The 25,216-nt window shown below is 38.8% G+C and overlaps 1 protein-coding gene across 1 annotated transcript in view; it reads left to right on the top strand.

Moving 5' to 3' along the window:
- The window catches only part of CNTNAP2 (contactin associated protein 2), a gene marked incomplete at both ends in the record, with an annotated part of 998,227 nt that overhangs the window by 921,821 nt on the left and 51,190 nt on the right, over positions 1-25,216 (top strand). The window contains 3 exons of the mRNA XM_084204413.1: positions 7,074-7,319; positions 8,802-8,935; positions 22,573-22,666. Coding sequence (XP_084060539.1) covers positions 7,074-7,319; positions 8,802-8,935; positions 22,573-22,666 — 474 coding nt within the window. The remainder of the gene's footprint in view (positions 1-7,073; positions 7,320-8,801; positions 8,936-22,572; positions 22,667-25,216) is intronic.

The following is a 25,216-nucleotide window of genomic DNA, read 5'->3' as shown; positions in this document are numbered from 1 at the left end:
CCCAATTGTACTTATATGTCTTAAAGAGATATCAACCTGGCTATAAATTGATTAGCAACCTGACTATATTATTGCAAGCTCACTTATCATCCATAATAAACTACTCATGATAAGTACAAATACCTTATTTTATACAGAAAACAAATAAGGCAGAGGAATAAGATAAAAACAAAAATAATTAGTTCTGGCTCAGAAAATGGGATGAACTTTCTTGGTCAGAAGACTAAAACAGGCCTGCTTTAGTGTCATTGCTCACTGAATGCAGATGTTTTGTGAAAGTTAAGCAGAGCAGCCTCAGCAACATTGGTGGCTGCTGCATGCCTGTGCAAAGGCAGCTGAGAGATTTGAGCTCTCGCACCAGACACCCATGTGCAATATTTATACATCTGCATGCTGCCTAAATAGTTTTGGCACCTCACAAGATGATAGGGTGTTTATGCTTACAATGGCTCCTTGATGTGAGAAGGTGTTTTTATTGTGGTAATGCAGGAAGCAGAGGGCAGGAAGGATCTGCTCAAATTTGAAGTGGATACCTGTAGTACAGGAAGGAATTGAAGCCAGGTCTCACCTATCAAAGTTGTTACTCTGAACACTGTGAAATCAGTCTCTAATATTTCTCAAATGGCTCTTGCAAGGCTGCAAGTTTATCTGTGAGGTTTCTAAAGAGTACCTCCACAGACTCCCTGGCAGGAAATCATGAAATCTGCTCTGCTGTACACTTGACATCACATTTTCTTTATCCATCCAATTTTATTTGATGGTGGCATGGAAAAGCTTGGTGTTTAGGTTTTATCTTTTTAACCACTATGGATATTTCCACTAGAAATGGAGCTGGCTTGTAATTTAGATTTGACAGAAAATACATGGCACCTGTTGCCATTCCCTTACTCTGAGTCTGTTGTCCCAGACATCAGATCAACTTTCAAATCAGTACAGAATGAACTGCAACTGCAACTTTCCTGGCATTTTTAGGCTCTCTGTGGCATGCACACAGGTGTAGAAAGGTGGAATAAAGCCCTGCTTTGCAGGGCTAGTACAAAAGTAGATTCAGAGCTCAGCCTTGTTTACAAATATTAAACTGCTTCCTGGCAGAATCTACCTGTTGGCATCAACTAGGGAAGCTTGAAAGTGTCAAGAATCAGGTGGCAAAACCCCATCTCCTGTGGCACTCATCCTGTTCTACCGAAGGTAGTGGGAATCTTTGCATGGATTTATGATCCCTCCCCATAGTTTCACTGGTGCACATTATTTTGTATATCCCCTGATTCTGATAGTTCAAAAAAGCCTTTTTTATACTGAATACTGATACACTCATATAGAAGAAGCAAGTCCTCACTAGGTTTGTATTTTAGTAAGGGCCACAAGCAATTGCTGTACTTTGGTGGAAAGTTCCAACATGCATCACAGATTATTAGAGTAAGAGCGGCCAGAAAATGAGGGATGTAGAGCAATAGCTTTAAATCCCCACTTCCTGATTTCACTTACTAAATGTGCCTGAAGGTAGAATAAAATGTTGAGTAAGCTAACCAGATGAATGGTAAGCATTATCACCTTCAGGGCCCTCAAATTCTCTCCCAGTTCAACAGCTGTGAGATTCTGACCCTTTACTGATGCCCTTTGGCCAGAAGGTATCTCAGCAAACAAGTCTTAAGTCTTTGTGACCACAGTCTGGAAGTAGCAGCAATTTTAGGTGCTTCCAAGCATATTTTTAACCATAAGATGAACAAGCAAGCTCTGGTTAATCTATCTTCAATATTCATAACTACATGTAAAATAAATAAAAAAAAAAAAAAAAGGAAATTATGCAAAAAGAAAGAGAGTTTATTCAACCATCTACCTTGTCTGAAGAATCTTTGTAAATGCACCAAGTGTTAGAACATCGCCAGTGACTGTCCTTGCTTGGGATTTTGAAAATCTGCTTTTCACACCCAGAACTCTGTTATAAATGATCAATTGAAATGGCAAATTATCAAATTTGGAAAGATTTTATTTACCACGACCAAAATACGGTCCTCAAAAACCCACAGCCAATGAGATGGTGCAGAGCCCAGGATTGGCATGGGGCGAACCTGGATCCGACCTCTATTGCATCGGACCTCCCTCTGTTCACGAGGTTGCGAGGCCATTTTATACAGTTTTTAATGCCTGAGGCAGAGGAGTCCCAATTTCTTTTGTAACTCTGCATATGCATGAAGGTTTCTTTCACTGTGCAGAGCTGGACAGTCGCTGTTTCCTGAGCGGTAGCCGGTGTTGATCGAGTCAGGAAAAGTTGCGTATTCAGGTGGATCTTTCTGGCGACTTCTGCTATCTCGATCGACGGTATCAGTTGGGCCATGATCTTGGGCCATGATCATCCTTGGGTCCTTGGGTGTCTTCCAATTGCTCTGGCAGTCATGGCACTGGCCATGTCTATTCATAAGTGAACAGAGTATTGTTCTCCTGCCGCCTTCAGGAATTTTGAGATTCCGAAGCAGACATCTCTCCCTAGGCTGCTTGCTCATTTGGATTTTACAATCTTATAAAATACATTCTCTCTATAAGCATAAATTATTTCATAACATTTATTACAAAAACGTAGCATTGAGCACTGGCAAGCATCATCACAGAGTAATAATTTTAACTTACCGAATTTGAGCAGGGCCAAAGAGGCATTTAGGAACCCCAGATGGGAGATGCTGACACCTGTAGGAAGTCAGCTTTGTAAAACAAAGAGAAGAGAATCTTTTCCTTCTCTGTTTCTCATGTCCTTGCCAGGCTTCATAATTTCCAGGATTTTGTCTCCACCTTCTGTAAGGCAGGGATGCCCTGTTATGCCCACTAAATAAATAACCAGCTCTACTTCCTCCTTGGTCTCCAGGTAAAAGGTGACAGAAATCTGATCCAGTGTGCTTGGAAAACTATGAGAAATTGAGTCATCAGCTTGAGTCAGTGAGAGCTGTCCTACTAAAGAGGGGAGATTCCACTTCTTGTAATGCCACACTTGGAAAAATCCTGTGTTTAAATTGGAGGGGTTGAGATTTTGGTTTGGGATTTTTTTGGCAGCTCCACAGATCTGCAACTTCTTTATTTATTAGGAGTAATATCTGGTACTTGATTCATGACAATTCCTATTAACATTTCCATCCCAGCTGTCAGCATAGAGCAAACCCAATTGCTGTAAAGACTGCTGAGTTTTGTATCTCTTATATCTATGCACCCAGATAGAAAATCTTGCTGAAGTTGTGTTCAGACACAACTATGCCATGCTGGCAGGGTTTTTCAGAGGTGAGAAAAAGGTTATGAAGAAAAAAGACAAGTTCTCTACGTGTCTGTATGGCTCACAGGATCATTATCACTACCTAAGAGCAGAAGAACCAACATTGGCATTTTGTTAGTGCAAAAAGCAGTAGAGGACAATCAGATTTCTACTTACATTTTCTTAGGTCTACATCACCAGCCCAAAAAAGTAACAAGACTTTGCAAGATTTGTAGGAGAAATGGGGACTGTTGTTGCTATTTGGCTTTTTCCTCCAGTCTTTCAATACTCCTGAAACCAGACAGAATAAGAGGGGACAAAAATAAAAGTAGCTGAGTGGGGAGAGGGAGATTATGGTGATGACCAAAGAATCATGACCTTCAAAATAACTTTGTCAGTCTGGGTACATGTACATTTTCCATGGAAGTTTTGGATGACCTTTCCAAACTGAAGCTGGACAATTTTGTAACATATGTGCCATTCACAGTGGGGACACACACCTTGCCTAATAAAATTGTTTCTAATAATCCACAATTCCTGTTCTGGGTTCCTCTATAAAGCCAGCCCAAAGTGTTTATATTTGAGAAGTCTGTCAACAGAGAGTGACTGCACTGTATGTTGGAGTAAAAATAGATATTATTTTCTGAAGAAAACAGATCTGTCACCACCACATTCATTTCCCTAAGGTCCCTGCCTTGAAAGGGCGGTTTGCAGAGCAATCTTCACTACGCTTTATGCCTGGTGTCCCAAGAGTCATCTGTTCAGATAGCATTTCAAATATCACAGAAGAAAAGAGAGTTGTGCATGGAAACTTCCCTCACATTTCAGTAGCAGGATTTGGGATGCATTTGGCCCTCTTTATTCAGGGAGCTTGAATGGTTTTCTGGGTGAAGGACTTCCATACTCCTTCTGAGACAACTTCAGGAAGATGCTACACTTGTGACCTCTAGTGTAAACCTCAAGGTCACCGCTTGTGACCTAAAAAGTAGGTAGCTTTTTCATTGGTCAGCCCTTGGCATTTCCAAGTCATGCACCTGCATTCAAGATAGGGAAAATTATGTTTTATATATTTTTGGTACCTCCTAATAGTATAGCAACCTGCTCCTGTGAATTGCTGAGCACTTTGCAGTCCTGCTGCAAGGATTTCAGCTTCTTTCAGTAAAGTACATAATCATGTGCATCTCTTTGACGAGCTGAAACTTGAGAGAATTCAGTATATTCCTATTGAAGGCCCAATACACTCACAAAGCCAAAGTGAACCTTCCTCTTATCCTACCTTTTAAAAGAGGTGATGTGCATGTGAGGAGAATTTCAAGCTTTGTTACAATACCCTGTATGCCTGTAATAATAGAGCCACATTGAAAATTATTTTCTCAGCACAAATCAAGTTAAACATACAGAACATTCTTTGCTCCATCATGAAACCCTTTTGGAATAAAAAGCCACAGAACAGAGCAGTGAGAGTTGGAAGGGACCCACAAGGATGATCAAATTCACCTCACAAAACTGCAGAATAATCTGAATACCATTTCAGAGAGCACCATTTACTTAAAGCTTTCTTTGTAGTAATGAACATTTAACATAGTAATTTATAACATTTACAGCTCTGGAAAAAATGCTTCGCACGCTTTCCAGTTCAGCCCCAGAGCAGAGCTGAGGTCAGGACAGAAGGTCCCTGTATCCCCAGAGCGTGAGGCCCTGGGCAAGCACAGCGCCAGGCAATTCCAAAGATTACTTCTAAAATGAAAGGCATGACAAGCAGTAAGCAGGCTGGAGGCAAACATAATTGTGCATCAGTGTGCAGAGCGTGTGTGTGGATCCTCCACGGGGGCTGCAGTCCCCACCAGCAGCGGCAGCGGCAGCACCCGGCACATTGGTAGGGCACCTGCCCCAGAAGCAGCTTGTGTCAACCAGAAGCAGGGGCTGAAGAATAAATTAGTGGTCACAGGGATATTTTTAGGCCCATCTTGCAAATACTTGGAGCTACTGCTTTTAGCAGTAGCTAAATTTCTGCATGCTAGCGCTTGTTTCTCGCACCACCGTTAGAGGCAGAGGGCATCACGAGTTGGGGAAGTTTTTTCATGACAGGGCCCTTCACTTTTAACCCAGGAGCACTAAAGTTGAGACTACTGCAAAATATAGTTGTTAAATGAAATTGCCTCTCCCATAACTTTTTCGGGGTGATTTAACTTTTCCCCTATAAAATTGCAGTTATAAATCCATCAGAATGATCAAATTATTTATAGCACTTCAGGACCACAGCTTGGCTCTGTTTTTATATGTCCATTTAGTGAAGGCAGCCGTGATATTTTGAGTTTGGGAGAATTTTTATTGGACATCAAGAAAACATCTTTTCCAGCATTAGATTTAGCAAAATTCTGGAAAGAATCATCAATATAATTTTATAATTTTACCTATCCTCTTACCTATTCTCTGCTCAGCTTCTCTGAATTAATTCTGCAAGCTCATTCCTGACTTGCTTTGTGTCTGTGTAAAGCTTCAAAAATAAGCATCTTCCGACATGTGTTTTGAAATAAAGCCTTTGCTTAGGATTGTGTGAAGACTCAATATGTTAAAATGGAATAAAAATAAATTTCTTGTTTAGATGGGGAATTTTGCACAAAATTGTGGCAACTTTGCATCATGTAGAAAGGTAGTAGACAATGAAAGACATTTTTTAAAGACTGTTTATGGCCTTAAGTATTTCTTACAGACCTTCTTTGAATACAGTACCCATATGTTATGATTATAATATTTTTAATCATTTTTTAATAACTTATGAAATGTTCATAGACACACCATCTTAATCAGGTTCACATATCTTTTAAAAATTTCCCTTCTCAATGTTCTCCCAGGCAGCACAGCTGATCCAGTGCCATGATGTCTCTAAATAAATTACTGCCATAGGAAGTCAGTCAAGTGATCCCCAGTGGAGTAGATGATACCAGTGGTGGCCAGCTGTGCAGTAATTCCTGTAGAAGGTTATCAAAGTTGGCATTGCTGCAAGAACATCAGCCTGGAATTATGATTTCAATGTTGAGGAAGAGGCAGGACTGCATTATTATGGGAAGCAGTACTAGTGCTTTTTCAGCTGAAAGTATTCATTCTGTCAAAAGGAGGTGTATTTTCTGTCAGGAGTGTTGGAACAGCACATCTTGTCTCAGATTGGTCGAAAACTGTAGCACGTCCTGGGATCTACACTTTAGGTATCTCTTGCCTCTTGCTCCCAGCTGAGTCAAACTCACTAGTTAATTTTATCTCCCATAAAGGCATCCTTGTTGTGGAGTTCTCATGAAGGATTGTGCTAGCAGTGGATAACTTACAAGCATTGTGTCCAGTCCTTTTAGGGGCTGGGATTATCATCATTCCTTTGGATGGTCCTTCCAAATCCACTCAATTTCGGTGGTCAGAACTGCTGTTTTTCCTTTTCCTTGGCTGTTGTTTGTTTACTGTGTCCTTTAATCCACTCTTCCTTGGACCCCCCTCTTTGAAGCATTACCTACCTCAAAATTTCAATGAGAATAAATTTGAATCATAATTATCCATGTCTGTAGTACTGATGTGAGGTAAAGGCATAGGCTTTCTGTACACCCCAAAGGAAATATTTCCTTTGCTTTGTGAATCCAAGTACCCGCCAATAAAATGGAGATTGTTCTTTTCATTCTCATAGGAAAATAATGAGGCTCTTGAGCTAAATATGGTGCTTAAATAACTCAGCAGTAGAAACGTGCACAGATTAGTACTGATCAAGTCACAGTAATATGTTTCAACCAAAAGGTGTTGGTACATTTAATTTACCTTTTTCTCTTTTCATCCTCCTTTTCCTGTTGTGTTCAAGATGTAGGAGCATTTTTTGAAGAAGGAATGTGGCTCCGTTACAACTTCCACTCCCCGGGGACTAGCGTGAAGGATTTAGTTAGCCGGACACTTTTGAGTTCTGGAGATCCTGAGATCACAGCACCTGACCTCAGTTTGAACAAGGAAGAGCTCAGCTTCAGCTTCAGCACCACCAAGTCCCCTTGTGTCTTATTTTATGTCAGCTCCTACACCCCGGACTTCATGGCTGTGCTTGTGAATCCCACTGGTAAGAAACTGTTCCGGGCTCTCCCCACCGAAGGCGCCATTGACAATACCAGGCTGATATTCAGGGGAAGCTCTGAACTAATGAGAAAGTCTCTTCACCCTTGTCACGTTAAAGTAAAGCACTTAGAAACCTGAACCTTCATTCTGCTTCTGCTAGATCTGGGACTGACGTAACTGTGCAGTTTAGTGAGGTTTCTTCAGCCAATCCTCTCTCACAAAACAAAACTAACCAAACAAAAGAGTCCAAAAACCTGCTATAACAATGAGACCCATGCCATGAGCCAATATTGTGGTGAGAACAAGTAGACATCCACACAAAGGCACCTGAATAGCTGAACTGGCAATATCCCTAGTAGAAAGCGTCATGTACTGATCTGAAAATCTGGATACTCACTGAGGTGACTAAAATATGGATGTAGTATAGTATATAATGTCCTAAACATTTTGGTGATGGATGAAGGTCGGATATGGACCATTTGCTGCTACAGTATTAAAACTCTATATGAACTAAATATACTTGATTCCAAATAGTGCCTTAGTGCCCCATGAAAATCATAATTAGGATGATTTTACTACTGTTCTCTTTTATGGGATAATATGAGTATTCTACATGCCACTCATTTTTTTCCCTTCATGGGAAAGAAAGGACGTGCATGACAGAAATTGAACATCACACAACTAAACTGTAGTTACAGAGGTCTAAGTCTGCCCTTTTGGGCCAGAATATTTCCCCTTTTCATCAAGGGGGGGGCTGCCTTTCGCTTTTCAAACATTCTTCCTTTTAATCAAATATTTAAATGAGTTATGAAGAGCAGACACTTCACTTTTGTTTAGAAAAGAAAAATCTGTCTGGCAGTATGTTATGAATATCAATTAGCCACTCCTGACTATACTTTTCCAACAATGTAACCTCAGGTTTTTATTTCACAATATAATACTAAATTTCCATGGAAGTCCAGACGGTCACTCATCAACAACAATTAATTGCGAGAGCAAGAAAGTCCCATGTGTGAATTATGTGTCAGTGCTAATTTGTTGTAATTTTGCCTTTATTCAATGCATGTCAATGGTTTATTCTTTAGAAAATGTAATGCTTTGTATAATTTCATAGAATTTTACTGCAGCAAGAATAATAATCTCAACAATAAAGTGTTACTTGATGTGCTCAATTTTGAACCAATTGTCCATATTGTTCAAGGCATTACTCCAATTTGTTTGGTTTGCAGTCTGAAGTGTTTACAAACACTGTGGTTTGGAAATGCTGGTCATTGTCACACTTCTGGGTTATAAACTAGAGGCAGTTTCAGCCCAGTAACTTTATAATCCCAAACATGAGCTCTTCTCTTACAGCAGAGACCAGCTATGAGAGCAATTAAGTGTGAAATGATAACAGCTGTATGTGAAAATAAAGACGGGAAAATAGCTGGTGAATAAAGATCAAAATACCTGAGGGTGCTTTTCCCACTTTTTTCTTTTTCACTAGGGAATCTGCAGATTCGGTACAACCTCGGGGGCACCAAAGAGCCGTACAACATTGACATTGACCACAGGAACATGGCCAATGGCCAGCCCCACACCGTCAATGTCACACGGAACGGACGGGACATCGTACTGCAGGTAAGCTGCTTGGTTCCACTCGTATCTTGCAGCATTTTGTTTTATGATGGGTCTGCAGTCCTCTGAAAAGATTGGTGCTATTTAGAAAATAAAAAGTACAGTAGATGGGGCTCTGCCTGCAGATCACACTCCTAGGAGTTAATAAAAGCTATTCGCTCCCTCTGTTGCATCAACTCATGTTGTTCTGAAATCCTCATTTTAGTGTGATGACAGCTGGGCTAATACAGGTGTCACTGTAGATGCTCGAGGGCATCAGAGACATCTGGGCTGATAGATAACGTGGGACTTAGGATAAACCTGTGCCATTCTGGAGCAGCAGCTGGAAGCCAGGAGGGATACCCTACAGCATCTTAAATGGTAGTGAAGCCTGATGCAAATAATATCATTCTGTAAGTCCTGAGTCTGCAAAAGAGGATGTCTTTAAATTTAAATTTACCCTGCAGTCCAGTGAAATTGCAAGAGCTGTTTTGCAAGGATGAGCAGATGCCTAAGTGTTTGTGCGACATAAGCCTGGGACAGAGAGCATTGTTGAAGGCACATAACTCTGGCTTATTAAGGTTTTGGTACAGCATAGGTAGGAACTTCATCTCTCCATATCACAGTTTACAAAACCTTGAGATAGGATAATGCCATTTATACCTGAGGGGAGCACTGCAAGAAGCAGTCACTTTCCAGGCTGCCTTCTCTCTGTGGTCACCACAGAACTCTCTTTCCATTCCCTGATTGTCACATCCACAAACACGGAGATTGTGAGCAGCAGGGTATAAGAACAGTTTTGTTGGAAGGACAGTCAGGTGGATGGGAGACATTAATCTGGATTTGTCAGTTCAGCAGAAGCAAACCAAAACCAATAACAAATGAAATATAAAAAGGAGACGTTTCCTTGGGAACCAAGCCAAAAGGTGAAGAATGATAGTCATCACAGTATTATCTACCTGAATATTAAAATAAATCCCTGACAATTATTGTTTCAAGGTATCAAAAGGAAATTTTTCAGTGCATTACAATGTCATTTGACTGAGACTCGCAGTACTCAGAATAACACTGAATGCGCTGAAGTAGAATTGTCACCAAATTATTCACAATAACAAACATCCTAAAAAATTCCAAGCAACCTAAAAAATATATAGGTGCATATCCAAACTCTTTTCAGGCTTTTGGAGGTTGGGAGGGATATATATTGATGTGCGTGTCTGTCTTGCATGCTGTTGCATTTATTTCTCCTACAATTAGAAGGAAATTAAGGAAGACCTATAATTTGGTGTCTCTCTGGTGTTAAATTCTTTTATTTTGGGGAAGTATAGCATGAAGTTCTAGCTGGCTGATTTAGGCAGCTGTAAAACTAAAAAAATCACATTTCATCAGGTATCAGAAGAGATACCCTGCCCAGCTGGAAATTATATACACAGTTAAATGTTCCAGCCTTGCATCACCTCACCTGTACTTGATTCCCAACAATTCTTTCCCAGTGTTTCATGAGACCACTGCCTGTCTAGAACTTTGAAGAGTCAGAAACACTTTGGTTAGTGCTGCTCTGCTGGAGTAAAAATTTTTAATCTATTCAATGTGCCTAAAACTGATTAGTGTAGCCAGAAAGCAGATTCATTTGGGACTTATTACATGAGGTAATCTGTCTGATGCACATGCAAAAATAGGGAAAGAAGGGTCCCATAGAAAGCAAGTCCAGAGATCCTATTCCTACTGTATCCTGAAAGAGACTATTTCTATTAAATTTTGTTTGACCTCCATAAGTTTATTTAATTACTTTTCTGCTTACCTTCTGTAAATGAGAGAAATTATATGGACAGAAATGAATCTGCTAAGTAAATTGTTCATTTGAAAATTACTCCTGTTCAAAAATTAACTCCTCAGAGTGTTTGAAAATACAGAAGATATAGAGTCTTTCTCAGTATTCAGAGGACAAATCATAAAGTATGAGTTTTCTCTTGCAGATCTGAGCTATGAACATTTGAGTAGACTTTTATTTCCTGCTAAATCCTTCTCCAACCTGATGAGCAGCTGGTTTGCTTGCTTTTAAAGAAGACAGCTTGCTTGCCAGGTGCTGTTGCTCACACTTCCACATCTCTACAGGGCATAAAAGTGTCACAAGAAGGATTTATTTCTCATCAAAGCTTCAATTCAAGAGCACTCAGTATTTTTGAGATCTTAACAGCAAGTTCATACTTAGAGTACCTGTCTTTCTAACTTACTGTAATAACCCTGTAGTGCCAGAGAGATTTAAAAAATGTGAAGCCAGGCAATAAATTGGTACCATATGAGCTGTGTGAATCAGAGTTTTATCATGATTCTCAGGAGTTTCACTTACATATAAATATGAAAAAAGACTCATTAGTGAACTCTGTGAGACTTCACCTCATGCTGGCAGACAGGAGGCCACTGATTACTTACACAAACTCAGAATTTGAGGTGGGATTTGAAATCAACATATCCACAATATTGCATGTCCATAATGTAACAAAATAAATTCAAGAACAAACATTTCGTGTGAATTTGTTTTGTTATAATTGTATCTCTATTCCTAACATGCCATGACAGTCAAGACTGAAGGTAGTAGCAAAGGCTCTGTCAAATAGTTTTTATATTTCAGTTTTATACACCCATTGACTGCAGACAAATCAATAGTTCTACATTAAATAACAAGCTCTCAATTGTGTTGCCAGTGGTTTCTCAAGGATAAGGTTAAGGATATACAGTCAATTTACATGTCAGACAAAGCAAATTACATAAATTCAGGGAGAAAGGTATGCTTATTTTCTCATTTCCATAAGGGGGAAAAAATTAACATTTGATAGCAATAATTCCTATCCCTCCCCTCTAGCAAAACATCAGATACAAATAACCATGGTGCACCTCCAAGGCTCCATTAGTTCACCTGTGGCAAGAAAAAGCCCACACATACAAATGGGGAATGCTTTATTCCAAAAGATGACATTTCAAGAGCTGAGCTCTAGGTTATGGAGGGCAAGTTTTACTTTGTTTGATTTCATTAGAAGATTTCATGCTTCAGCAGGGTACTTTACATATCATAAAAACCGGATCACTCTTTACCAAGTGTTCATGGGTGATTAACACTATTCACACATCAGTAAAATCTTCTTTGAAGAAAGCCAAGGACAAAAGCTCACTGGCAGAGGTTCTGATCCAAAGCCCATTGAAGTAAATGAAAGGACTTCCATTGCCTCCAGCAGGGTTTAAATTGTACCTTAAAGAACTGTAGTAGTTGCATCCTGAGTTCAAGATTCATACCTTCTGCCTCTTTGCATGTCCCTAGAGTAAAATCGGGATGGAATCTGGATCAGAGACTTTTCTGTTCTGTTGAACAAGGGTAGATCAGCCTGCTACAAAGAAAAATTATAAGAAAAAAAAGAAAAAAAAAAAGAAAGAGAAATGTACGATATGCTTTGATTGTTAGTGGAATAAAGGTGATGGTCAGCAGGACTCAGACTGGGCCTGTCAGCTTCCTCACATGTACATTCTCAACAGGTGCCCGGATCTCCATCTCTGCTTTAAAGCCATTTCTGGTAATGGGTTATGAGTCACAGTTTATAACACCTTCTTTGTTCCTGAGAAGGATTAAACCAGAGCAACTTCTTCAGGACTGAAGAAGCTCTGTCCTAAACTCTCAGTGCGCTTCCAGGACAATTACCAGCAGCCACTGCTCATCTTCTCAGAAGGGTGGAGACAGCTCTCTCTCTCAGGCCTGGACAATATGTCAAACTGTGTTGGAGGGGCAATACACAACAATATCATACAATCTCAATATTAATTACTGAGTCTGCTCAAAATCAGCTACATTATGAGGTTTTATGGCTAAATCTTGACCTAAACTCAGCTGAGACTGAGAACAATACAGAAAATGTATTCGTACGAGTCTCCGTTTTCCAGCTTCACCAGAGACAAGCAAGAGTATGCACCCATCTTTGTGAAAAATGCTCAATGAAATATCTGACCCTTACCCAAAGGAAATCAAGAAGAAACAGAATTTTTGCAAGACCATTTCCATTTAGAGCTCTGCACTACTTGAAAAGAGATAACAATTGCAAACTACTAGATGGTTTGAAAATGTAAATCATAAAATGTTAATTCAAAACTAATCTGAATTACAAAATAAAACAGTAAATATAATAGTAATAAAATAAAATGGGTGAAGTGGAGCAAAGCAGTCTGCATATAATCCCCATCTTAAATGCAGTAATATATCAAAGATTTTATAATTGTAGATTAAATTTTTTTCTTATTAAAGCAAGTGGGAACTTTCTCATGGACTTCAGTGAGGCTATAATTTCATCTCCCATCATTATTTTTGCTGTAGAATCACAACCATCACATTTGCTCTATTTTGAAGCCTCAACAGAAAATTATCACTGTTTGAGCTCTTGCTTAAGAGAGGCCATAAAAAAAATCACCAAATTATTTTCTGCAGCTAACCCAAAAATAATGATAGCAGTAAAACAAATTTTGTAGAAAGACATTTTATCTAGCTTTAAAGACTTCAAATGATAGAAAATGTACCATATCCTTTGGCTATATCTTACAGTGCTAAGTACCATTCTTGTAAAGAATTTGCACCTAATTTACAGTTTGAATTCAACATTTAACTTTGGGATCTTTGTGTCTAGTTTGATAGATGAAAGAACCGTTTAATGTCAGGCATCACTCCCCTTCACACTTTCTTAGAGATGCTGATTAAAACATCTTTTCATCTTGCCTGCAAGATGCTAAATAAACCGATCTATTTCAGTACACCCTCATCCATCTATAGTTTTTGAGACAAAATAATTTTTTTAACTCTTCTCTGAAAACTCTTCCTTTTGAGTCACATTTTGAAAACATTTACCCTAGGATTAGAAATGGTAATGGTTTTTATGCCATCAAAATGATGTAGAAATACCACCTTTGTTTATTTCCTTCATTTTCTGGGAATTATGCTGCCTCAGCATCCTTTGGGTAGTGCTGTAAATTGTGCAGACACCAGATTAATCTGAAGGCTGGTTTAGCCAACATTTAACTGGTAGGGAATGGGGAAGTAGTGTTCATGATTTGAAAGGAACCAGTCAGACAGTATTTACAAATTCCATGGCTGCTGACATGAATAAAACTTGTTTTAAGTATCCAGGACTTTAATCACAGACCAAACATGTAAACCATAGTCAACATCAATGCAACACTTCACCCTCTGCTTTGTTTCCTAACACCCAGTAATTCTATTGTATTTAAAAAAATAATTAATTAATTTCCAAACATGTTTTACTTAAAGGGAAAAAAAAATCATTTGTTCTATCGATAGTAAAGGCCTTCCTGCTGAAATGAATTATTTAAAATCCCTGGGGATACATCCTTTTCACTATGTATTGCCCTTCTGTAGTGGCAATGTATTACTCAAAATGCAAGTGCCACAGAAAGGCAAACTCAGACCATTTTCTAGAGCAGAGCCATACATTAGATCTGCATGTTTAATGCATTAGCAGTTAGTTTAGCCATAACTGTTACGCTCTTTTTTCAATCAGAAGTCACAAGGAAATGATTTTACTCAGGTCTGAAAATGTAGGTGTTTTTTTCCACAAAATAGGTGACAAAGCAGCATAAGAAGCTATCAATAGATATCAATAAACTTCTGCAAATAAAACAAAGCTTTTATTGACATGGTATATCATGCCTATAACCCTAAGCAACATCTGGTTTCCAAAATATAAACAATTACAGGCCCTGATCTTTAATAATTCCAGTTCTCTCCAACTATAAGGATATTACAGATGTTGCAAATGACCAGGTGTTCAACACTGAAAAGTGTCAGTAAACAACAGCAAGGAACAGCAGAACAGAATTTAAATTGTGTGTACCAGAACCAGAAATGTGCAAATAATTCACTGATTATTCCTTTTTTTACCTGTTCTTTTGTGCTCACAGGATGACCATGAGCTCCGAGCAGTTTTGTTGCTTTAAACCTTCACTGAATTTACTCAATTTCTCTTTTTTACAGTGTGACACACAGTATTTCAGTTAAAGAGAGCAATTACAGGTAGAACAGGAACCTCGTAAATGAACAACTTCTACTCCCCTTTTGTGTGTGAGAGTGGGTTAGTGGCATCTGCCAAGGTAAGGCAGCAAATCCCCATTGAATGTCAGCTTGATGAAAGACAGACAAAAAGTTTTCAAAAACCATGTCTTGATTTGGAAAGACAGGGGTCTGCTAAGGAAGGCAGGAGCCTCCCCTAAAATGGAAACTGTAAACCCCCTCCCTCAGAATTGTCATAAATTTGAAATTAAGGGGCTCTCAGGAAAAAATATGGGGGCAGGAATGACAGTTCTTTATTAGGGAAGAAAATAAAAAGATAAAATAAACAATGCAGAAAACTAGAACAGCACAGACAGAGTTAGAACTCAACCTGACACCCTGTTGGTCAGGGTGTTGGTAGCAGTGCCATTGGAAATGTGGCTGCAGTCCTCCCGGAATGTCAGGTGTGGTTCTGCTGGAGCAGGGATCCTGTAGAAGGGTGTAGTCTTCCTCTGAAGATCCAGTGGAAGAGGCAGCTGCTGTTCCTCTGGGAAATCCAGTGGAGAAGCTGTGCTGGCGTTCCAGAATCTCAAGATTATATCTGGGTATGAATGATTGGCTCCTCCCTCTGGGCGGAGCATCTCCCAATGGGATGCTGTAGTTCTTATCAGTCATGCAGTGACATTCAGTAGCCTGTTATCATCAGATGACCCCCTGGAGGGAGGAGTGGTTGTGGAAGAGATAAGGAAAACTGCCCACTGAACAGAAGACAACTGCCATACAGATGGCAAATAGAATACAATTTCCTTGGCAGTCCAGGACAAATCAGAACTCCTCCTTAAATTTTTCACTCATCAACAAACAAGTAGACATCAGGACATGGCATCCTATCTCTCTCTTATTGGAAAAACATGGGGAAATAGTGGGAAAAACATCATCCATATATCCCCATCTGGGGGTAGCATTGCTCCCTGTGGTTTCCCTGTAGCTACTGCAGAAAGGCAGAGGCAGACGACAATATATTTCTAAAAGTTTTACCCTCTCTGCATCAGCTGAGATAGTTTCAAATTTAGAGGGCTTTTGGAAGAATATTTCTCTTTACTTTCTGCTTTGTAAAACCTCTCTGTAGGAGAGGAGCTCCTTTACACATCCATCCTTCTCATTTCCTTTTAGCAGAGGTTGCGTTGCTGGATTCAGAGTCATGTTTCAGCTGCCTTGTCCCAAACCTGGCCCATGTCTAGGCCACAAATCATGATAAGACCCAGAAGTGAAATGTCTTCCTCACCCTACACCCCCATTTTCCTGGGAAATAAAGCTAAGGCCATTCAGGCCACAAGGGAGAATGGTGCAGTCTGGTATTTCCTGAGTCTGCATATCAGAGCAGAGCAAAGGTCTGCAGGGCATATCAGCAGGTTTATCAGCAGGCTTATCCCCCTCCCAAATGTGTTACTTACATTGGCAATGCTGAAAATAATTCCTTCTATAATGTATTTTCAGGGATGAGCGTGTGTGTGTGTCTTCCTTGGCCTGTGTGATTGCTGGTTTTATATAATTTTATTGGAATTAAAGAAACAAGGAAAGAACAAAAAAATCATTAAGTAATCCCAGAGTTCAAGACAAAGCTAAAAAAGCCAAAACCTACCATGAAATAGGCTATTTCCATTGTATGGAAGCACACACCGGACAAACTAATGTCCTGTGAAAGTCATCTTTAGGTACCTGAGGTAGACCTCTTTAATTTTAATGACTTGGCATTATATGACTTGCTATTGCTTCTGTTAACATTTATTGTAATTCATCAACTAAAGAGAGCAATAAAAAGTCAACAGATAGGTGAAAGAAGCAAAAGAGAATCATTTTAATTGAAGGAGCCAAACTAAATAGTGTGCCTTTCCTTATCAGCGCTTCTGTTACATTTTGAGTTATGTTTCTACATTTCCATTTAAATTTTATCCAAAATGTTGCTCTTTTTTAGAGGGAGGCAAATTATCCCTGGCATTATTTAGCAGAGAAACAGCAGCTTTCAGGTGGTATATACAAGCTTTCTGCACTTAAAGGATTCAAGTTTTGAACCAGAAAAAATAACTTTTTTTTTTCTTTCTGCAATGTATCTATGTTTTTTCCACATCTGTATCACGTTAATCCCGTTTTTAATATAAATCCCTGCAAAAAAGAGACTTTATCATAAAATACTGTAATTGACCTTTATTTTTAAAAGAAAAACAACTGCTAAAGGTTAAATCAGTGCATTACACAGCAAAATAGATTTTTAGGAGTGGTTCCTAAAAGAGCATTTACTACACCTCTATAGAAATTTCATCTGCAGAGCTCAAAGCACAGTGCCAGCCTTTATAGTTTGCCTTACATCACACCAGTGAAGTGTGTGCTTCCTCCTGTGTTCCAGATGAGCAGTGAGGCTGCAGGTCTATGACAGTCCAAGGCAGTAAAAAATGCAGGGTTTATGGTCCTGCCTGTTTCTCTGGATCCGCTCCTCATTTACAGTCCATGGCTTGTCCCTGCTCTGGCTCAGATCTGATCTGCACTAACCTGGGTCAAGGACCTGACCCGTCAGAATCAGATCAGCGGAGCACCACTGCCACACTGAGGAAGGAGCTGAACTGCAGTGAGAGTGGCCACGATCAGCCTCAGCAATGACACCACTCCAATCTGCTCCTTTCCTCTTGTACTAGAGAAAAAAGAAAAAAAATCAAACATCACCATATGAAGAAAATGGTTTGTAATTTTCCTAACCTTTTAGCAGGTGAATAATTATCCAGATCACACCAATAAAAAGAATGTCATTGTATCTCCCATTTGATTTTCATAATCAACTTTCTTCTTTCTCATACTCTGCTATCATCCTTGTGAGGAGCTCCATCTAAACACCTGCATACTGCCTTGTTATTTTCTTGGGGTCACGTGCCTAGTCTGTTCTAGCTTTGTAAGCATTTTTGAGTAGGAACCCTTTTTATTATGTATTGATTTAGAACTTTTAGCACAAAAAAGCCCTTGTCCAGGACTAGAGAAGTCAGAAACACAAGTGATAAATCATCGCAATCATGCAGAAGGGAAATACTACACCGATCAGGATGGTAACGCCCCCTTCTTTATCCTGCTGCTGCTGAAGTTAACCACAGAGCTGTGTTGACATCAGATGGTGTGAGATTAAGCCTTACAGCATTATTATTCCATCTGATTTCGACAATTTTTTAATAAAATTTATCCAGCATAAACAAAAGCCTTAACTTTACAGCAGTACACAGGCTGGGTTGACAACGATTCAGATGTATATCCACAGGGTGAATATAAGCTATGTGTTTGTGTCCATAGCCTTTTTTTTTCCCAAGACTACTAAGGTGATGCAGACATTATGCTTGCCCTTAGATTGATATCTCTGTTAATCTCAGAACTCCCATCAAGATTAGTTTTATTATCTAAGTGAACAGTAATTTAAAAGAAATAGCATTTTATTGAATTTCTGCTTAAATCCAGACAACTTCAGGAAAAGGCAGTCTGCCTTGGCGTGACGTGACTTGAGAGCTGAAACTGCAAGTTCCTCAGAAACTGCCACCTACTTTCATCTCTGTTACACTCAAAGCCCCACTGGATGTTTATATGAAGCTCAAATGAAATTACTGAGTTTGCAAACTCAGTAGCTGTAATGAAAAACCTTAAATGTAATTTTTAAACAGTCATTTAATACAAAATCATGACATCAACATCTGCATATACAGAGGTTCTATTTAATTTTCATTAAATAAGCAAATCAAATTATAATTCAAATTTGACACTAGTAATTCCTTTTTATTATGTGTTTTCTATTTGATTGGGAGGTTAGTGTTTCATGCAAAGACTCCAGGCTGCTCTGTTCCAGCTGCTTACACTGGAGTCCCCACTGGATGGCAGTCACATGCAGCTTTGGAAAGAATTCAGCATGATGCTTTAACTCATAGACCTCTAAAGAAACCCTAGGCTAAGCGTCTCTAAAAAAAAAATTGTTTTCTTTTATTAGGTAATTCTAGTTTAGTACAAAGACATGCCATAAAAGCAAGTGGACAGAAATCTCCCCATTCCCTCAGCCACTGTTCCCTAGACCCACTGTCCTGTGGTGCATCATTTCATTCCAGGTGCCAGGATCAGAGAAAGGCACTGCTCAAAGCTGTGGAAAGCAACGCAGGTGTCCCCTGACAAGATATGCCAGAGCTGGCAGCAGAGCAGGAGCTGGCTGTACCACTGATCAGAAATGTTTGCCCCAGAAAATTGGTATCAAAAGGTTTTAAATAGAGATTTATCTTAACTGGGAATCAGAACAACCCAAAGCTTCAGAGGGTCATTAAAACAATCCACAGCTGAACCCACTGGGATATCTTTCCTTGACTTGTGAAAAATGTGAGTGGTTAGATTCAAGGTTTTGTTCAGTACAAGAGACCTGTTTAAACAAGTAAACCTCAACAGCAAAGTGTCTGCTCCTGTTAGAGCCAGTAATGATGTGTAACAAATCATTACTCTCATTGTTGCAATCCTTTTTGCCTCTGTACCGGGATGAATCTCTTGGGACTTCAGCTCTGCTGTGTTGAAGTCTCAGGGGAAGGTGAGGTCACTGGAAGCATTTTGGGTTGATTTTTTTTTTTTTAATCTGGCCAAGGTAGCTGCTAACTAACCTGTTCTGAGATTGGGAAAGAGAGGACCTTTCCAAATCCTGAACACTACCTGAACACAAAGGGAGTCTTACCACGACAGGTCTGGCAGGATTTGATATTCTGTAATTGTCCATGTAAATGGTCACAGTGGTTTAACAATAAAACTGACTTTTCATTTTAATGCATAACCTGCAGACACAACCCATGCATACAGGTAGAGGCTGCCTACACATTTGGCAGGGGTGACTTTTTTATTACTTGTTCCTACTCATTTGTTACTCTGACATTGGATACATGGCTACTGCTTTAGGACATCCAGCATACATCAATAAATTGATTATAGATATAGATTGATATTTAATTAATTTATTTATATTTTATCTGATAAATGATGATCTGATCAACACTGCTGCCTAGAATCCAGATCATAATAAAAAGAAATATTTTAAAATTGTTCCAGACTGATTCTGAAAAAGAGAGAAGCCAAATGTTGATGATATTGACAGATACCAATGTAAGTAGTAGCATGCCCAATTATTATATCAGAGTTGGTTCAGCATATTTTAAGTCATATTAATAAAGGGAAAACCTAGAAAATTAATCCTGTGTAGATATTGGAAAAAATTCCACTGTGGGCAAGGAAGTTACATGAGGTCAACCTCTTGACATATAAGAGGATGGAGAATAAGTGTTTTAAGGACCATAAGTGGTTTAGCTTTCACCAATCTTTACCTGATACACCTCTCTAAAGTCTACACTTTTCATTTAATAACCTTAAGGGTAAATACCATGACAGTTCTAAGCCATTTCTATTTTTGTCCTGAAATAACAAGAGAATTTTTTTATATGCCTATTTTTTGATAGTTTCCATTGAAAATGCAGCTGGCACTTGCAATGTTGGGTGCTGGGACATTTCCCTTCCATCAGGAAAACCAATAGCAAGCACTCAAGTGAAGTCCCTCTTTAGTAGGGCCTTGGGTTGCTAGAGGTTGGGATCTGTTTACTATTTTAACCCTTTGTATTCACTTGACTATACTCTTTCCAAAATAACTCTTTTCAATTTGAATTCATATAACCCTAATTTCAGGTAAAATATGTATTTCTGCTCTTTTTTAAAAATCTAAGAAAAACTGTCCACAATAGTTTGAACAAACTGAAGCTCCTTATTTTCCGAGTAAGAAGATGGAACTATGTTTTTTCCATGTATTTGTCTCAAAATAATCAGTGTGAATACTAGTTATGATAAATTAAAAATAATTTCTGAACTTAAAGACTTATTAAACCTCTCTTGCCATCTGCAGAGACTTTTTTTCCTGTGTCCTATGTATATACACATTTCTTCTTGGGGTTTTATGGGGAATTATAAGAAAGATGGGACTCTTCCAATTGGTATCGTTTTGAGATGATTGCCTCTGTAGATTCACGACACCAGCAGGCTTTACAACTACCTGAACTCACCATGTTCCAGGGTATCAGAGGACTCAGCCCTTCAGTTTTATGATACCTGCCATTCATTTACTTTTAGCCACTGAACTGAGCATTTGCAGTATTATTAAAACAAAGCAATCCACAAGAATTACATTTTGAAATTAGAAATATGGCAAAAAGATATGTGAATATATTGCATGCCCCATAGAGTTGCCATTTCCTTAGAATTACTTTTGCAGTCTATTGTATCCTGCAGTCTTAAATCACATATATGGGTTTCTATCCTGTTTTGTGCCAAGGCAAGGCCAGAATAAAATAAACTATTACTGCTCTGTCCTCTTTAAGCCTGTGTAATAAACATGTAAATCTGAGAAAATAAATAACAACAGTAAAGATAAAAATTCATCCCAATTACCTTTATGAAATGTGAAATCAAAACTCCACTGAGCTATATTAAACTATGTTAATAGCACTACTACCAAGCATAGGCAATTCATTTTATTACTCTCTTTCTTCACATTCTTCTGTTAAATAGCTAAAAACCAGGGGGAAATATGCTAATGTAACATGACTGCTGTGCCATATCGGGGACAATATGCATTTCCTATAGATTAAACTATTTAGCTAAGTTGATTACTCTTGAATTTATTTAGGTTTCAATAGGAGTCATCACAATCAGATTGAACAACATTCTCAACAAGAAAGTAATAAGCATGAAGTGCAAAAAAGAGTGCCTTATTAATTTATGGCTTTTCTGAGAGAAAAGAAAAATGCCCAGTGCCTGAATTAGTCTCAAATTCCCAGCTATGTAAATCTAGCTTCAGCAGTAATATAGGTTCCAAATGGAAATCTATTTCCATGGAAAGAAAAAGTTGGTTTATTATTGATGCTGTTGTTATATTTAGCAATTGAAGAGCACATAAGTAAAAATTGATGTGATTCTACAGCGATCAGAACAAAAATATATTCAGTATAAGTATTCTCCAGGCCTTGGGAACTGTGGAGATGGCAGATATGGAAGGAAGTGTATTTGTGACCATGTTTGCAGGGGTCTTAGGATGAGGGAAGAAACAAGAAAGTTGACTCCATGTTCAGAAGGCTTGATTTGTTATTTTTTGATATGTATTGTATTATAACTATACTACAAGAATAGAAGGAAGGATTTCATCAGAAGGCTAGCTAAGAATAGAAAAGGAATGAACAACAAAGGTTTGTCTCTGACTGGACAGCTGGACTGTGATTGGCCATTAATTAGAAACAACCACATGAGACAATCACAGATCCATCTATTGCATTCCACAGCAGCAGATAATCATTGTTTACATATTGTTCTTGAGGCCTCTCAGCTTCTCAGGAGGAAAAATCCTAAGGAAAGGATTTTTCATAAAATATCATAACTACAGGTATTTACTATTGTTTTCCCTTTATGAAAATGAGAGTGTATTAGACAGTTATAAAAGATGGCATCAACTGCATAATGTAGACCTGATTGATCAGAACTGTAATAAGCAGAGCAGTTCAAAATACTCATCATTTCTTTTCTCTTTCTCCAGCTTGATCACTATCCTCCAACAAGTTACAGCCTGCCAGCCACATCTGACATTCAGTTCAACTCCCCAAAGGCACTGTTCCTAGGAAAAGTTATAGGTAAGATTTCATTGTATACCTGGGACAATGATGTGTAGCAGGATGCTTGCTGGACACGTGGTACAAGTGGTGATACTGGAGTTATGCCTAAAGGAGGGGTTATGTTCACTGATGAGCACACAAATAAATAATTTTCTGCCATGCATGGGGGAAAAGAAAAGGTTTGAGCAAAGAGACCTTGGTAACATTGTCTTTGTGAGGTTTCATTACCCTCTCGGTGTCAGATAAAGGCAGTCCAAGGAAATCACTGAGACCACTGCTTCTATCAGGAGATACTGAAGTTATTTTGAGTATTATCATTCACTGGGAAGTTATTGTGTGCCTTGTATAATGTCTTTATCAGTGCATACTGCCTTCTCATCCTAGAGCATCCTCTGGCAAACCACCATTCTTTCCCACTAACATCCACCAGCGAGGTCTTTTGGAGTCTGTAACACCTGCAGCAACACCCATCTGAACATTTTCTATCCCTTCCGTGGATTTCATGGTTATTTCCAGTGCAGCAGCTTCCTGGCCAGCTCCCCAGATGAACTAAAGGGGAAATAAAGATGCCTTGGCCTCACTTTTAGACCATCCTTCATTCCATTGCTTAATTTTTCTGCTACTGGCTTCTATGAATTCCCAGGGTTACTCACTTCAAGAAGCAATTCTTCCCAAGATTTACAGTTTGTAAGGAGGGCTTTTTCCTCTTTTCAGAGGTAAAGGGGAATTTATATCATTTCCTTTAAGCGCTTTATACAGAGATATAGTTACTCGAATTCAGTGAAGAGCTTAATCTAGAAAATTGAAAACTTTTCTTTGCTAGGGCAAATATGTGGCTAGGGCAATAATCTGTGAATCCTTTGCACTGTTTTTTGAAGTGGTAAAGAAATTGACCACATTGCTAATGGAATTTTTTGTAGATACTTTTTTCCATTTGTTTTGTTTTTAAAATTTAGCATGCAGAACTTCCATGAAATGGGAAATGAAAAGCCTTTAAAATGACTGGCTATCAGGAGAGTCATTAACTATTTTCTTGTACTTTCCAAGTCAGTTCTGTTGATAGTACTGATTTTGGACAGTCTCTGGAATTTCGGTACCTTACTCCATTTAATTTGGGCAGCCGGGCTGAAGCTGATGGTCTGATTCAATTTCTTAATAGCATGAGATTATATTAGCCCTTGGGGAATATGAAATGTTTCTTGCTTCTTCCTCTCTACTTGTTACTGTCTTTGCAGATGAGGCATTTTATTAAGCAGAAAAAATGTATCACTACTAAAGAAACAAACTAGAAAACAAAAACAAAACCCTTTTTTACTCTTTCTACCAAAGAAATATTGAATTTCACTGCAAAGAGATGGATTTCCTGGTGTGAAATGGTTGTGCAAGTGACCATGTCTGTTGATGAGCTTTACTGTGCAGCTCTCAGTCAAGTTGAACAAGGGGAGAGCTCAGTTAAAAGGGTTACCCAAGTACAGCAGTTTGAAGGGCAAAGTAGACACAGAATTCAGTATCTTCAAAGGCTCTAGCTGTCACCTCATACTGACAAGACATATTTTAGTGGTCTAGAGGGATTAGAACCAACAGAAGACCTGGATACATAGATCAAGTTGCAATTTGTGCCCATATGCAATTACATTCTCCAAATGGGCAATACGGGAGCTGCCTCCCATTTCACCGCTGCTCTGGCATCACTTGCATTCAGTTCCTGTTGTTCCCACACGATGCAATTCTTATTTGTCAGCAAAAATGAATGCAAGGCCCTACTTTTAAAGACAGATGGGTTTTTGAAGAGCACTCTGGAACAACCTTACTAGGAAACTGTTCTTCTGTCTGTCTTATTTCCATTTTTATTGGTGTTATTTGCATAGGAGCAGCCGCTTCTGCACCAGCTGCTCTTGCTGTGATAGAGAGTTCATCTGCTCCCCGTCAGAAATGATCCCTTGTCCAACACCTCCCACAATACAACACCTCTCTCTGCTCTAGGTGTTACAACAATATGGATGATTAATAAAGTGTTGCTTTGTAACTGCTCAGAATATTTTCTGTAAAGCAGGAGGGTCACATCAGAACAACAACAAAATCTTTGAGTTGCAATCAGGGAGGGGAGGACTTTTCTTCTTTAAGTTGAGATGCTTTCTGTTTCCCTGAAATACTGTTTTAAAAAATTCATTTGTTCACTGGCTTGAAAAATACTGATATAAAATGATTGTTGTCTTTTGGAAACTGGAGGTAAAGGCACTTAGTATATAATTCTTACCTAGATAAAATGGATTACAGTTTGAGGTGTGAAATAAAGCTGAAACACACATCAAATGAAAAACCCTATTTTACATGTGTGTGTAGTAACAAAAATGATAACACTAGAGAAATGCAGGATTTCACAAAAATTATAGAAAGGTATTATTAATGTTTCAAGGAAGTTCTTTAATCTGTTATTTAGATGTATTTAGGCTTTGATGGCTGACAGACCAGGCGAGAGGGAAAACCAGGATATCTGGATGATAAGCTATGAAGACGAAAAAGTGAAAATTAGACAATGTGACAGACATCTACATTGTCATGTAGGCT

The sequence above is a fragment of the Fringilla coelebs genome, assembly GCF_963513975.1.
Source record: "Fringilla coelebs genome assembly, chromosome: 1".
NCBI lineage: Eukaryota > Metazoa > Chordata > Aves > Passeriformes > Fringillidae > Fringilla > Fringilla coelebs.
Note: the sequence above shows the minus strand (reverse complement) of the source record. Positions and strands in the feature narration are given on the sequence as shown.